General features: G+C 43.2%; 2 protein-coding genes across 2 annotated transcripts in view; both read left to right on the plus strand.

Annotated features, from left to right (window-relative positions):
• Positions 1 to 13,754, plus strand: part of LOC309967667 (zinc finger and SCAN domain-containing protein 23-like) — a gene marked incomplete at both ends in the record, with an annotated part of 104,675 nt that overhangs the window by 51,874 nt on the left and 39,047 nt on the right. The gene's annotated exons all lie outside the window — the stretch shown is intronic.
• On the plus strand, positions 154 to 9,013 carry GPX6 (glutathione peroxidase 6; the record flags this gene model as incomplete). The annotated part of the gene is given in 8 exon segments (XM_082847866.1): positions 154 to 240; positions 2,074 to 2,082; positions 2,088 to 2,226; positions 6,864 to 6,952; positions 6,954 to 6,982; positions 7,928 to 8,027; positions 8,806 to 8,829; positions 8,831 to 9,013. Coding segments are annotated over 8 exon segments (660 nt in total).

Genomic DNA, 13,754 nt, shown 5'->3' on the forward strand with positions numbered 1-13,754 from the left:
GGAGAGCGGGGTGGCAGGGAAGGGGCGGTTGCCCATGTGCTAATGCTGCTCTGCGATTGGAGGGCGCACCTTCAAACTGGTCCCTGCCAGGGGCTCAAAAGGAGCCGAGACCCCTGGGGACCTGAGGCTCGCCTACAACTCCTAGTTCCAGCCATGATCCCGCAGTTCTGGGCCTACTGTCTTTTCTCACTGTTCCTGGTCGGCTTCGCTCAGCCGACCCCGAAGCAGCAACAGATGAAGGTGAGTGTCCCGCAGGGAATTTAGTCAATTTAGTGATGACTAAATTGGCCGCCAAGGATGCAAGGAGTTCTCCCTTCTCCCCCTCTACGAAGGACGAGATCCATCTTCCCAGCCCTTCCAAACTGACATCTGCCACTGCCACTGCTGTCCTGGGAGGCAGAGGCTGTCCTGGGAGGCAGAGGCTCTCCTAAACTCTCTTTACGTGGATCGTCTCCCCTGAGCCTGGTGGGTCACTGGGCCGAAAGTGGGCCAAGGACGCAGGCTGCTCTCGCTGCGTTCCTCTTTGCCACTCCCCCTGGTGGCCGCTTGATACCCCAGAGCCCGTCCCCTCCACTCTGGTCTGGAACCTCAGGCACTATTGCGGGTCCGGGAAAGAGGACATTACGTAGCAACTGGATTAGAGGGAAGCTGAACTGGTTGCTCTTGGGGAGGGTGAAACCTCGGGGCAGGTGGAAAAGAAGTTGGTGCTGAAATGTGCCCTAAGGAGTTTTAGGGTTGGGAGAGGGGTTTTTTCTTTTTCAGGGAATAATAAAATACAAAAGGCCCAGAGAGTTGCTGGCCAATTTTAATTTCAGGGGAGGTGATGTGGCATCCTGGAAACAAAGCTTGGATCACAGGGTGATATCCATGTGTGAAACAGACAGCTGGAAGCTGTTGAGCCCAGAGCTAAGGCAGCATGAAGACAAGGAAAATGGAGGCACACAAATGACAGCTCACAGGATGATTTCCACTTTTTTAAAAAAAATTGTACTAGAAAGAAAGGCAAATGCTAAAAACTCTTCAGCAGAGAGCTGAGGTAGCATGAACGCAAAAGAGAATGCAGGTACATAGATGACAACCCTTTCTTGGTGGCTTTCTTAGGCTAATACTCTCAAATATTTGGATTAATGTCTGTGCACAGATGTGTATGGATGTATGGAACACAGGGAACGTGCCTGCCCTACGTCAGCCTCCTTCTCTCCAAGGATAGTGAAGGGGAAGCTATGCCTGGTATCCTAGTGACAGAACTAACAGGCTTAGAAAATGATGAAAGAGTTTTCTGTCCCACTCTCCCCACAGGAGCTGACCCACAAGCAATTCCTTCACTGCATGGGGCAGACATTTATGTACATAGAATTTTAGAGTAATTGAAACTCACTTAAATTACTCTAAAATTCTATGCCTTTTCTCCACATCTCCAGGAGTCCCTCTCCTCAGATAACAGCATTTTAGCTTTTTGCTCCAGGTCCTGTTCGCTCTTTCCCTTGGCCTGCTTGTGCGTAGGAAGTCTCTTCCCTTTGCTTCCTGTTTCACATAGAGATAAGAAGAAAGGGGTGTCGAGGATGAATTCTGTAGGTACCAGTGAGCTCCCACCAACAAAACTCTGGAAAGTGCCTTCAGTGGGATCCAGAGGAGCCCCCAAGTTATTTGCTGGGCTCTGGGGGAAGGAAATTACAATGTAAGAATATATAGATGAGAAATTTATGTAAAACATATTTCTGTTATGAGAAACTCTACCAAAATCTGTTAAGAATATTTGCGAAGGGGTGGGATGACTGGAATGTGGTGTTAGGCTGTGGAGGAGAGTGCAGGTAAATTGTAGATCGGAGAATGGAGGGAAATTGTGTTCCTATTCCAGGAATGGGAAGAGGATTATAAAGTGCTTGTCCCACCGTTAAAAAAAAAAGATTGTAAGTTAGAAGACAAAAGTTCTACCTGTGGCATTAGCCATAACTAAAAATATCACTTTGAAAATTCTCTTCAGTTCTTAGAGTTTAAAAAAAGTCCACAGATATTGGGGATTATCGTTTGTCTTATCATTGCATCGTTATGGTTATTTGTGTCACATTCCAGATGGATTGCTATAGGGGGTGACAGGCACCACCTGTGAGTATGGAGCCCTCACCCTCAATGGCGAGGAGTATATCCAGTTCAAGCAGTATGCGGGCAAGCACGTCCTCTTTGTCAGCGTGGCCACCTATTGAGGCTTGGCAGCTCAGTATCCTGGTAAGAATTCACGTTTCACCTCTCTTGGAACTAGCTTTGTCAGATGACCATATTCTAAGTCCAGAAGGTTTTGCTACTTTGTTATTAGGAGGAAGCAGGGGGATGCGGGGGGGATAGCTGATCATCATGTGACTCTATTCCCCTAAATCCTGCCACTGCTTTCTGCTCCTTAGAATGCCAGGAGAATGACCTCCAGATGTGAGAATGAAGATTCTCCCAAAGATTTAGTCAAAGACCACCAGGAACATATCTGTAGTTGAGTTTGTTGCTCGATGTTCTGAGGGAAGACATATACTGTAGACAACCATGGGGCTCTCAGTAAGAAGATGTTAGAACGGGCTTGAGGACTTGAGGATCTCGGCTTGTGTTAGGTGATTTGGGGGAAGCCAATGACTGGGTATCTTAATAAATCATATCTACAGAGTAGGAGGAATAAAGCAAGGGTAAAGAAACAGCAATCACTTAGATTGGTAAGAATAGGATGATGCTTGGTCATTTTTGTGATCTGGATAATGTTCATGTATTGTGTGGTTAAAATATGATTAAGGGGCTTCCCTGGTGGCGCAGTGGCTAAGAATCTGCCTGCTAATGCAGGGGACACGGGTTGGAGCCCTGGTCCGGGAAGATCCCACATGCTGTGGAGCATCTAAGCCCGTGTGCCACAACTACTGAGCCTGCGCTCTAGAACCCATGAGCCACGACTATGGAGCCCACGTGCCTAGAGCCCGTGCTCTGCAACAAGAGAAACCACTACAATGAGAAGCCCGCACACCACAATGAAGAGTAGCCTCCGCTCGCCACAACTAGAGAAAGCCTGTGCGTAACAACGAAAACCCAACACAGCCAAAAAAGAAAAACAAAAAAACCCCAAACATGATTATGGAGTGGTCCTTGTTTTTGCCTTGATTCATCATGGTCACTTGTACGATATTGATCTTCTGTGAAACTGTTTATGTTCAACAGGAGAACACCAAACCCTAGCTGTGACTCCCAGGCCAGAATCTAGCTTTCAGGGGCTGATTTTATCTTTCTCACTGGTGACTTCTGATAACAGGAAAGACGATTGATCTTTGATATTTTGGAAAACACCGTTGGGTTCTGCAGGCACCTCCAGATGGCAGAGAAGAGGAAATGTAGTTTACTATCTACATAGTATTTAACTGGAGTGAGAGCTATTTGGGAAAATGCTTCATCTCTCCAAACTTGGCTCAACCTTTGGTGGCTGAGGTGGATTTTCCGTTTTATTTGTGCACTCATGGGAAAGAGTTTGGAATTCCTGCTGATCCAGAAAAAGTTAAAGTTTTAGATGGATTATACTAGAGATAGATGCAGTTTTTGACATGCCAAGAACTTTATTTTCAGCTTTTTTTAAAAGTTCAAGATAAATTCGAAAGATTAATTATACCAGTGCCACCAAAAAATGGATCAAAATAATACATGAATGAATTTTAAGAAATTTTTTCACATATTGACATCAGTATCTAGTCAACTGATCAAAAATATAAAGTCCTATCAATTTGTCTTAATGGCGCTCCAGTAATAAGAAATCCAACAATTTTCTCCTTTTTAAACACCACTTAAATTTAGGCATATTGCAATCTCACTTCTAAGATATATGGTTCACCAAATTTTTAAAAATTTATTTATTTATTTTGGCTGTGCCAGGTCTTAGTTGCGGCACACGGAATCTTCATTGCAGCATTTGGACCCTTAGTTGCAGCAGGTGGGCTCCTTAGTTGTGGCATGCCTGGGGGATCTATTTCCCCGACCAGGGATCGAACGCAGGGCCCCTGCAATGGAAGCACAGCGTCTTATCCACTGGACTACCAGGGAAGTCCCAGTTCACCAAATTTTGATATTTGAAAATTAACATTCAGCGGTGCTACAGTTTGAATATTCGTGTCCCCCCACAATTCATATATTGAAACTAATGCCCAATGTGATGGCAATAGGAAGTGGGGCTTTTGGGAGGTGCTTAGGTCATGAGGGTAAAACCGTCACGAATGGGCTTAATGCTCTTACAAAAGATACCCTACAGGGCTCCCCAGTTCCTTCCACCATGTGAGGACACAGGAAGAAGTTGGCAGTCTGCACCCTGGAGGAGGGTCTTGTTCAGAACCCTACCGTACTGGCACCGTGATCTTGGACTTCCAAGTTCCAGAACTGTGAGAAATAAATTTCTCATTTATTTATTTACAAGCCACCCAGTCTGATATTTTGTTTTAGCAGCCTGAATGGACTAAGACAGTGGGGCTGCTTGATTCAGGCAAAAATTATATTAAAATACCCCCTCCACCAAAGCACAACAAAAACCAAATGATTCACATTTACCAAAAGAAGCTAAAGACCTTTTCAATTTAATGTTGAAATTGTGCATAAAAAGATACTCTCAAATTACAGATTTTGAAAAGATCAAGACACTTAAAAGAATTTGGGAGTCACATTATATTTATTATTTTTATGTACAATCAACTCTAGGGAAAACCTGAAAAGCTAAATACTACTTTTTTAATTTTTATAAAAATCTCAGGATCTAATTATAAGAGGCTAAACAACAGTTTAGTATCATTTAGCAAGTGGGGATTTTCCTCCCTTCAAAAAGTTAAGCTTGAAAAATATGGTAAGCTTAAAAAGTTGTGAGGTGTAAACAGAAGTTCCATGGAATGTAAATCTGCTTTTATATCTGTTTTAGTTTAAACTTATTGAATAGGTAATACAGTCACAAGATTCAAAATTTAAAAGGTACAAAAGGGCTTTACAGTGAAATCTTCCACAGTCCCTTCCCTTTGGGCAACGAGTGTTATCAGTTTGTGGTGTACATTTCCATAAATCTTTTTTTAATATTTATTTTATTATTTATTTATTTATTTGGTTGTGCCAGGCCTTAGTTGCAGCAGGCAGCCTCCTTAGTTGAGACACGTGGGCTCCTTAGTTGCAGCATGTGAACTCTTAGTTGCAGCAGGCATGTGGGATCTAGTTCCCTGACCAGGGATCAAACCTGAGCCCCCCTACATTGGGAGCTCTGAGTCTTAACCATTGCACCACCAGGGAAGTCCCTGCATAAATCTTTAATGCATATGCAAGAAATCAGTTTCTCTGTCTCCTCTCTCTCTTTCTCTCTCCCTCTCTCTCACACAAACACACACACACAAATGACTCTGCACAGTGCATTTTAACATAATAAAATATCTTTGACATTATTCCGTGTCACCACATGATGAGTTTCCTCATTCATTTTAAGATATAGTTTTCCAGGGAATTACCTGGTGGTCCAGTGGTTAGGACTTTGTGCTTCCATTGCAGGGGGCACAGTTTCCATCCCTGGATGGGGAATTAAGATCTCACATTCCATGTGATGCAGCCAAAAAACGAGCAAGACCAAAAAAAGAAAAAAAAAAAGGATATAGTTTTCCATTGTATTGCTGTGCTATAATTTATTAAACTAGTTCATGAGAATTATAAAGAACATCTCATTCAAATTTTACTCCAGATGAACCAAAGTTTGCTAAGTATTTCCGCAACAGGAAGGAAATATTCTTTTTTTTTTTTTTTTTGAGGCACGCGGGCATCTCACTGTTGTGGCCTCTCCCGTTGCGGAGCACAGGCTCCGGACGTGCAGGCTCAGCAGCCATGGCTCACAGGCCCACCCGCTCTGCAGCATGTGGGATCTTCCCGGACCAGGGCACGAACCCGTGTCCCCTGCATCGACAGGCAGACTCTCAACCACTGCGCCACCAGGGAAGCTCAAGAAAGAAATATTCTTGATGGTTAAAGATAAAAGGGATAGTAACTGAATAAATATATAAAGAGAAGAAAGCACTTCCTTTTAAGAAGAGGTCCTTGGGGGAGATGCCAGCAGATAGAGCTGAATCTGAATAGGACTGGCTGGTGCTGGTCATGGAATCAGTAAATCTGAACTGAAAATGGCTAAAGTTGGAAATAATGGTACAAGTCCAGACAGAGAGTTGGAAAGCTTCCTGGCAGTGGTAAAGAGCAGTTTGGAGTTTGTAGCCTAGAATCCCAGTGAGTGTTCCAGGGAAATGACATCAGTTATGTCACTGGAACTGACAAAAAGGTAGAGAATGCTTTGGAGCTAAGCTTAGCATCTCACTGATTCCCTCAACAACTCCCAGGTTAGAGCACCAAAGAGTGCTCCTGGGAAGGTGACTGGAGTGTCAGGTTGTGTCATCATGGGGCATAGTGAGAGGAAGGGGGTAGCATGTCCATTTTGTTTGCCTTTCCTTAAAACATTTTTGATCAATCAATCAATCCATCAACTAAGGAAGGCAATGGCATTTAAATCTGACTTCTCTTCAGAATCAAGCAGAACCCCGCCTCCCCCCAACACGCACACACAGAGTACTAACCAATCTGTGTTTTTAAAGGAGGGCTCCTATTGGATGATGAAGAGCCATTTATGGGAGCTATTGCACAAGAAAAATGGCAGCTATCGGGATGCGCTTCTGGATACCTATGTTCTAGCTTTTTGCTCTGTTTCCTCAATGTCTGTAATCTTGAACCTTCCCCTTCATAGTCCTCAGCTTACTCATGTGATAAGTGGATAAATCAGTGGTCTTTTACTGCTCAAGGTAGGGCTGCTGGCCGGGCTATCCATGCAGTTCACTCTCTACTTACAGAACTGAATGCACTACAGGAGGAGCTGAAGCCTTTTGGTGTAGTTATGTTGGGCTTTCCCTGCAACCAATTTGGAAAACAAGAACCAGCAAAAAAACTCAGAGATCCTTTTGGGGCTCAAGTAAGTGCCTGCTTGGGACCCTGCAAGACCCTGTCAGGATTTTCCTTCCACACTCTACCTAGAGGCTTCTTATTCTGGAGACTTCTGGGGTGACTGACAGATTAATGGGTTCAAGAACATCATTATCATGCTTTGAATTCAGTCTTGCCCTACTGGCAGTGCTCTACCTTTCAGTACTTTAATGGTAAGACTGCGGGAAATCTAATGGAAAAGCAGCACAGGAAAAAGGAGAAGATACAAGAAATAGAAATGAATCAAGAATCCTAACCTTCCAATTTTCTTTTTTAAAAATTTTTATTGGAGCATAGTTGATTTAAAATGTTGTGTTAGTTGCTGCTGTACAGCAAAGTGAATCAGTTACACATACACATATATCCACTCTTTTTAGATTCTTTTCCTATATAGGTCATTACAGAGTACTGAGTAGAGTTCCCTGTGCTATACAGTAGCTCCTTATTACTTATCTATTTTATATATAGTAGTGTGTATATGTCAATCCAAATCCCCCTATTTATCCCCCCCCAGTTACCATGAGATTGCTTTCTACATCTGTGACTCTATTTCTGTTTTGTAAATAAGTTCATTTGTATAATTGTTTTCTAGATTCCACAGATAAGCAATATCATATGATATTTGTCCTTCTCTGTCTGACTTACTTCACTCAGTATGACAATCTCTAGGTCCATCCATTGCTGCAAATGGCATTATTTCATTCTTTTTATGGCTGAGTAATATTTTGCCTTCCAGTTTTCTTGGAATTCTCCATTGGTTCCCTAAAGCCTGTGCATGAAGTCCTGATTCCCAAAGACCTCTTTCTTCACCTTCCCTGTCTATGGCCTCTCTTTCTTTACCTCTAATTTCCTTTTGTGGTTAAGTTGTGGTGGCCATTATTATCCATCCTTTTCTTAATTTGGATCCTTTCAGGAACACTCTGGTTCATTGCAGGTATGTACGTCCAGGTGGTGGCTTTGTTCCCAATTTTCAGCTCTTTGAGAAAGGGGATGTGAATGGAGAAAAAGAACAGGAGGTCTTCAGCTTCCTGAAGGTAAGCAAACATAAACCTGGCAAGGATTGGTCAGGTAGGTAGAGATGCCCTGAAAGTGTGGGGCTCAAGTCTAGGATTGAGTTTGGACTCCTTGGAAAGAAATGCTCAGTTCACAGATCATGGCAATATCTGTTGTGAGGCTTTAGCTTCAAGCAGAGGAAACATATAACATATGATTTCTCTAACATAGACTGACCTTCCCTACAGAATGGTAATTATTCATTCATTCAACAAACATTTATAAAATCCCTGGTTGTGTGCAAGAACTGTGGTACACAATGAGTTAACATATATTAATAGGGCATAATCTCTTCCCTGAAGGAATTCATATCTAATCAGAGAGAAAAACATAGAAGCAGATATGTAGAGTGTCATGTGATAATTAACTTTAGAGTCACAGAGTGTTAGAACCACATAAGCCCAGAATGGAAGGACCCCTTTTTTTCAGCTAAAGAAACTGAAGCTAAAGAAATGTTATGACTTACCAAAGAAAACAGAAGATAGTCTTTCATTGAAGCACCATGATATGATCATGGGAGTGAGGGAGAGACAGGGAAAGGAGGAAATTTTTCTATTTGCTATTATACTCTCTAGCTCTTGGTTGTTTGATTGTACTGGTAGTGATGTACTGAAATGTCTGTGGTTTGTTAGGAGCATGTCAAGTAGTTAATATACTGAGATATATAATGGTGAGTAGAATTTCTAGGGGTAGGGATAAGACTGGACCACACAGAAGCAGAAAAAAAACTGTCTTGCTGTTCCCATATCTCTGCTCCAGAACTCCTGCCCTCCAACCTCTGATTTTTTTTGGCTCATCAAGCCAACTCTTCTGGGAGCCCGTGAAGGTCCATGACATCCGCTGGAACTTTGAGAAGTTCCTGGTGGGGCCTGATGGAGTCCCTGTTATGCGCTTGTTCCACCGGGCTTCCATCAGCACAGTCAAGTCAGACATCCTGGAGTACATGAAGCAGTTCAAAAGCAAATAGGAAGGGCCAGACATCATCAGAAGTTGCCTCCTACCTAAAGAACACGTTTAAGGATCCATCTTTGCTCCAGATTCCATCCTACCCAGTTTCCACATGACAAAAACATCCTGTACGGCCCAAATACGTGTGTGTGGGGTGTGTGTGTGTGTGTGTGTGTGTGTGTGTGTGTGTGTGTGTGTGTGTGTGTAGATTAAGGGAAAGAAAACCTAACTCCCAACTGTCTGATCCCAAAGTATCAAGTTTATTCCACTCCATTCCAAAGGAAAATCATATTATAGGTAGATGGTTCGGACTACCCATGTCCCTAAAAAAGTAATCCCCAGCAGTCCTGACACCCTCCTTCCACATCCTGAAGGTTTAAAGAAAACAGAAACTGGCAGCAAGACTCTCAAGATCTCCTTTAATAGCCTCTTCCCTCCTCCAAAACAGGCATGCAACGTTAAACTCTTCCTCTCCCTGGTTAGTTTTCCTTTAGTTCCCTGACACCTGTAGTTCTCTTGTAGGATCTCTGAAAGCAGAGTGAGAGCAGAAACCTCAACTCACATGAAAGGAGGGGCATCTCCATGATGGTGGATCCCAAAGCCCCTGTGGGTCGGACCCTACCAGAAAGCTTCCTTGGTGCCTGTCCCTTAGTGCATTCAGGTCATGGCACCTGGGCAGGGATGTTCCTTCTTTCTGAATGATGGGCTTTTTCCTCACCCTTTAAACTCATCATTATCACTATCTCAAATTTTAAAAAATTCTGCAGCGTCTGGCTTCCCGTTGGTGTTTTCCCAGTCCCATATTTTGTGTGGAGTAATATCAATTCCTCTCTCACTTTGTTTCCGTTTCCTTGACTACCTCACCTAGCTCTTTAGTATTTTGGTTTTCTCAAAAGTGCTCTAGTCCTTTTTTTTGGCCCATCCAAGAACACTGGGTGGGACTGGCTGCTCATAGAGTTGCTGTGACATGAACACAGACCTCTTGGAGTCAGCCCCCTGTACCCCTCCCCCCATTCAGGTCTCCTGGGGAGCCCCTATGTGAGAGAAATCCTTGCTTCTTAAAAAATCTCTCTCTCTCCTCTCTCTCTCAACAAATATGCATATATTTCTGTTTACAAAATTAATTTCTGTTCACTGTTAAAAATCTAAAATCACATTAAATTAGAAGAAAAGCATAACAAAAACCACTCCTAATCACAGGAGTAAAGAACATGCTGGCAGCCTTATCTAGCCCATGCTGTTTTCTAATTAAAGTTCAGTCTTTTATATGAAGACAGATTTCAGAATATCAGAAACAGGAAAGAGAAGATTGCATGAGGAATAAAATAGGTGTTTTTCTTTTCCTTTTCACAAATTACTATGAACATAGGTACTTGCACTTAAAGTTTTTTTGCACTAAAAACGGTACACAGAATTTAAATATCGGTGAGTAATGTCAAACATTATAATCCTGTTTAGTATCTAAACAGAAATGTGGCCCCTGACAATCTTTATACAGCAACATGAAAATTGACAGACTAAGCCAGAAATGACCAGGAAAGTGATTCTTAAGACTCTAAAAATTCATAGGTGATAGACACACATGAGAAATGGAAAATATTTGGATGTTTTGTCTTCTTGAACTCAAAATCTAGTAAGAAAAAAATGGATTAAAAAAAAAAAGAAGCCTGGCTGTCCTTGGCCATAACCCACAGGATCTGAGACGTCATAAGTCTTTTACTAGGCACTATGGCAGTTAGGGCAGTGAGGGGATTACAGAACCAGCTACAGTGGTGTTGAGAAATGCGTGTTTCATTTTTTAGTTTCTTTGAAATCTCTGCAGTTCTTGAGAACCTCCAGGAACCTTAACAGTCCTCAGAAGGGTTCCAAATCTGTTACTATTTTCAGATCAGAATACTCAAGGTGCAGGAAGTGGGTGGAGGAGAATGGGATGACACAATGTATAGAATTCTCTCAAGATACTGGTTCAGCCCAAACCAGGAAACTGTAGTTGCTGGAGAAAAGTGAATTCTCCAGGGGAACAATATCACCTGTTCCATAGTAAAGACCTAAAGTGATGAAGGTGGAGGACTGTGGCTTCAACCTGAGTGCATTATGCCTGAGTGTCAGGAGAGATCTCAGTCCTGCCACTGCTCTGGAAAATCCAGGTGTCATATTCCTGGTGCCCTCCAGTGGCTGCCCTGAAGAGAAAAGAAAGGTTGTTCTGGAAAGAGCCAAGAACAGAGAAATGAAAAACAAATTTCCTTGCACTGGGAGGTGAGTGCAGGTGAGGGGCAGGTGTGGAAGCAGCAGTCCTAATCAGAATGTTGCAGATTATGATGATGATGATGATAAAGTCTTTATAAAGAGAAGATCAAGGGATACAGCTTTCCACTTCTCCCTTCCTCACCAATTTATGTAACAGACTTTAGTCCCCAAGGAAAGTCACAGGCAGAACATTCTGGGAGGGGCAGACTGCCCAGGAGGGTCTCAGGAGTGCTAGTCTGTTATAGCAGTTAAAACTTTACTATGAGGGAGTTCCCTGGAGGTCGAGTGATTAAGATTCCAGGCTTTCAATGTTGTGGCCCTGGGTTCAATTCCCGGTCTCAATCCCTGGTTGGAGAACTAAGATCCTACAAGCCGTGCAGCACGACCAAATAAATAAATTAATTTAATTAAATTGATGGCAGATTTTTGTTTTTTAATTTTTGGCTGCATTTGGTCTTCGTTGCTGTGTGCGGGCTTTCTCTAATTGCGGCCAGTATTCTTCATTGCGGTGCACGGGCTTCTCTTGTTTCAGAGCATGGACTCTAGGCTCGTGGGCTTCAGTAATTGTAGCTCACGGGCTCAATATTTGTGGCTTGCAGGCTCAAGAGTACAGGCTCAGTAGTTGTGGCGTCCGGGCTTAGTTGCTCCGTGGCATGTGGGATCTTCCCAGACCAGGAATCGAACCCGTGTCCCCTGAATTGGCAGGCGGATTCTTAACCACTGTGCCACCAGGGAAACCCCGCAGTTTTTTTTTGTTTTTTTTTAAATCTTTACAGTGGCTATCATGGTGATCATCATCATCATTACTGGCACTACTATTGCTGCAAATTTTTTCCTCGAACCAGAGGTTGCCACAATTTATCATTTAAATTAGATAGACTTGAGCTAATTGAATCTAAGACTAGTGTTGTTGCATAAATCTACTACCCCAACAAACCACCTAGTAGGCATCTAAAATCACTAAGGCTCCGCTAATCACAAAACCTTTGAGGAGAGTCCCTGGACAGGACAGGGATGTTCTAAAGTTCAGAGAACCAGTACTCAGACCTTCTCTAATCATCCTACTCCCAGTTTGTTAAGCAGCCCATTCCTGGAAGTAAGGCCCCAATACTGTCTCCCCCATGACAGTTATTGCATAGATGTAGTATCTTCCCTGTAGACTGCATGGACGCTGGTGGTTGTTGGACTTTGAGAGTGCCCGTGTTAGTTCTGGAAGCTGGATTCCCCAAATCTGATAAAGAGTAGCCAAAGTCCTTCCCATAGCCAGCACATTGAATCTTGCTCTGTGGTCTCGTGAATACTCTTTGACTTGGCTTCAGGTCTCAGAAAACAGAAGCTGTGACTAGCAGTCAGGTACACATAATTTACTGAGAGAGTGGTCTCAGAAGAGGAAATCAGTGAAGCAGAATAGGGCAGGGTAAAGAGAGAAGTAAGGATGCAATTTCTGATGGAATTTGGCTTCAGGTAAATTGCACTATAATTATTTCCATCTTGAAGGAAGAGAGATGGCCTTTTGTAACTCATGTCTGTCAATCTTTAGCTATGGGCTCACCCTCGAGCCCCAGGGGTATAACCGATGTGAGACAGCTCCCTTTGGCTGAAGGAAATTCTCTGAAGAGTATAGCAGCTGAAGGTAATACTCTGAAAAAGGGGCAGCTATGGGCCATTAGGAGCCAACACTCAGAGCAGGTAGGGATGGATGGACAATCCTTCAAGCACATCTGAATCAGGCCATGGAGACCATCTACTACCCTGCATGAACAACTCATTATTCAGAGCAATCCCCAGTAGAGGCCCTCACTCAGTCAACGTTTTCTCTTTCTTGCCTTCTATCTCTAGGGAATTGATTCTCAAAGCATGGTCCCCTGACCAGCAGCCAACAGCATCCCTTGAGAACTTGTTAGAAATGCAGTTTTTTAGATCACTTTCAGACTTACTGAATCATAAATGAGGGTTGGGGAGGGTGGGGATGCCAGGGTGTGGGTGGGAACAGCAATCTGTGGTTTAAAAAGCCTTCCAGGTGATACTAGTACAGGCTAAAATTTGAAGACCACTGCTCTAGGGAATGGAGAAGCAGCAGAAGGTATTGAAATTTTGACAAAGGATGAATGAGGAAAATCTCTCTAGTATTCCATGTGGCTACCATGTCTTCTGCATGACCACGGCTACAGTGCCTCCCCCGCTCAGCCATTAGGTGTTCCTAGGACCCCAGGGCTGACATGGACAATTCAGCCCCTTGGTTTTCTGTTTCCTCAGTCTCTGACCCTTGTGGTTTCCACCTGGGTCCAAACTCAAGGTGTATTATCTGACAGACTTCCTTTTTGACCAAACTTTAGTCAGGCTTCTCTGAGCCCTCTTCCCTACTAGTCCTCTACCTTGGCCTGTCTTTAGCAAAAATCCTGTTCTTTATGTTTCCCTGTGGAATCACTCCAAGATATTAGAAGTGATTAAGGTGCACAAGAGTGTGTTTGATACTCTCATTGAGTAAAAAGTGGGTTAATGCTATATGCATG

Source organism: Leucopleurus acutus, assembly GCF_964270905.1.
Source record: "Leucopleurus acutus genome assembly, chromosome: 10".
Classification (NCBI taxonomy): Eukaryota; Metazoa; Chordata; class Mammalia; order Artiodactyla; family Delphinidae; genus Leucopleurus; species Leucopleurus acutus.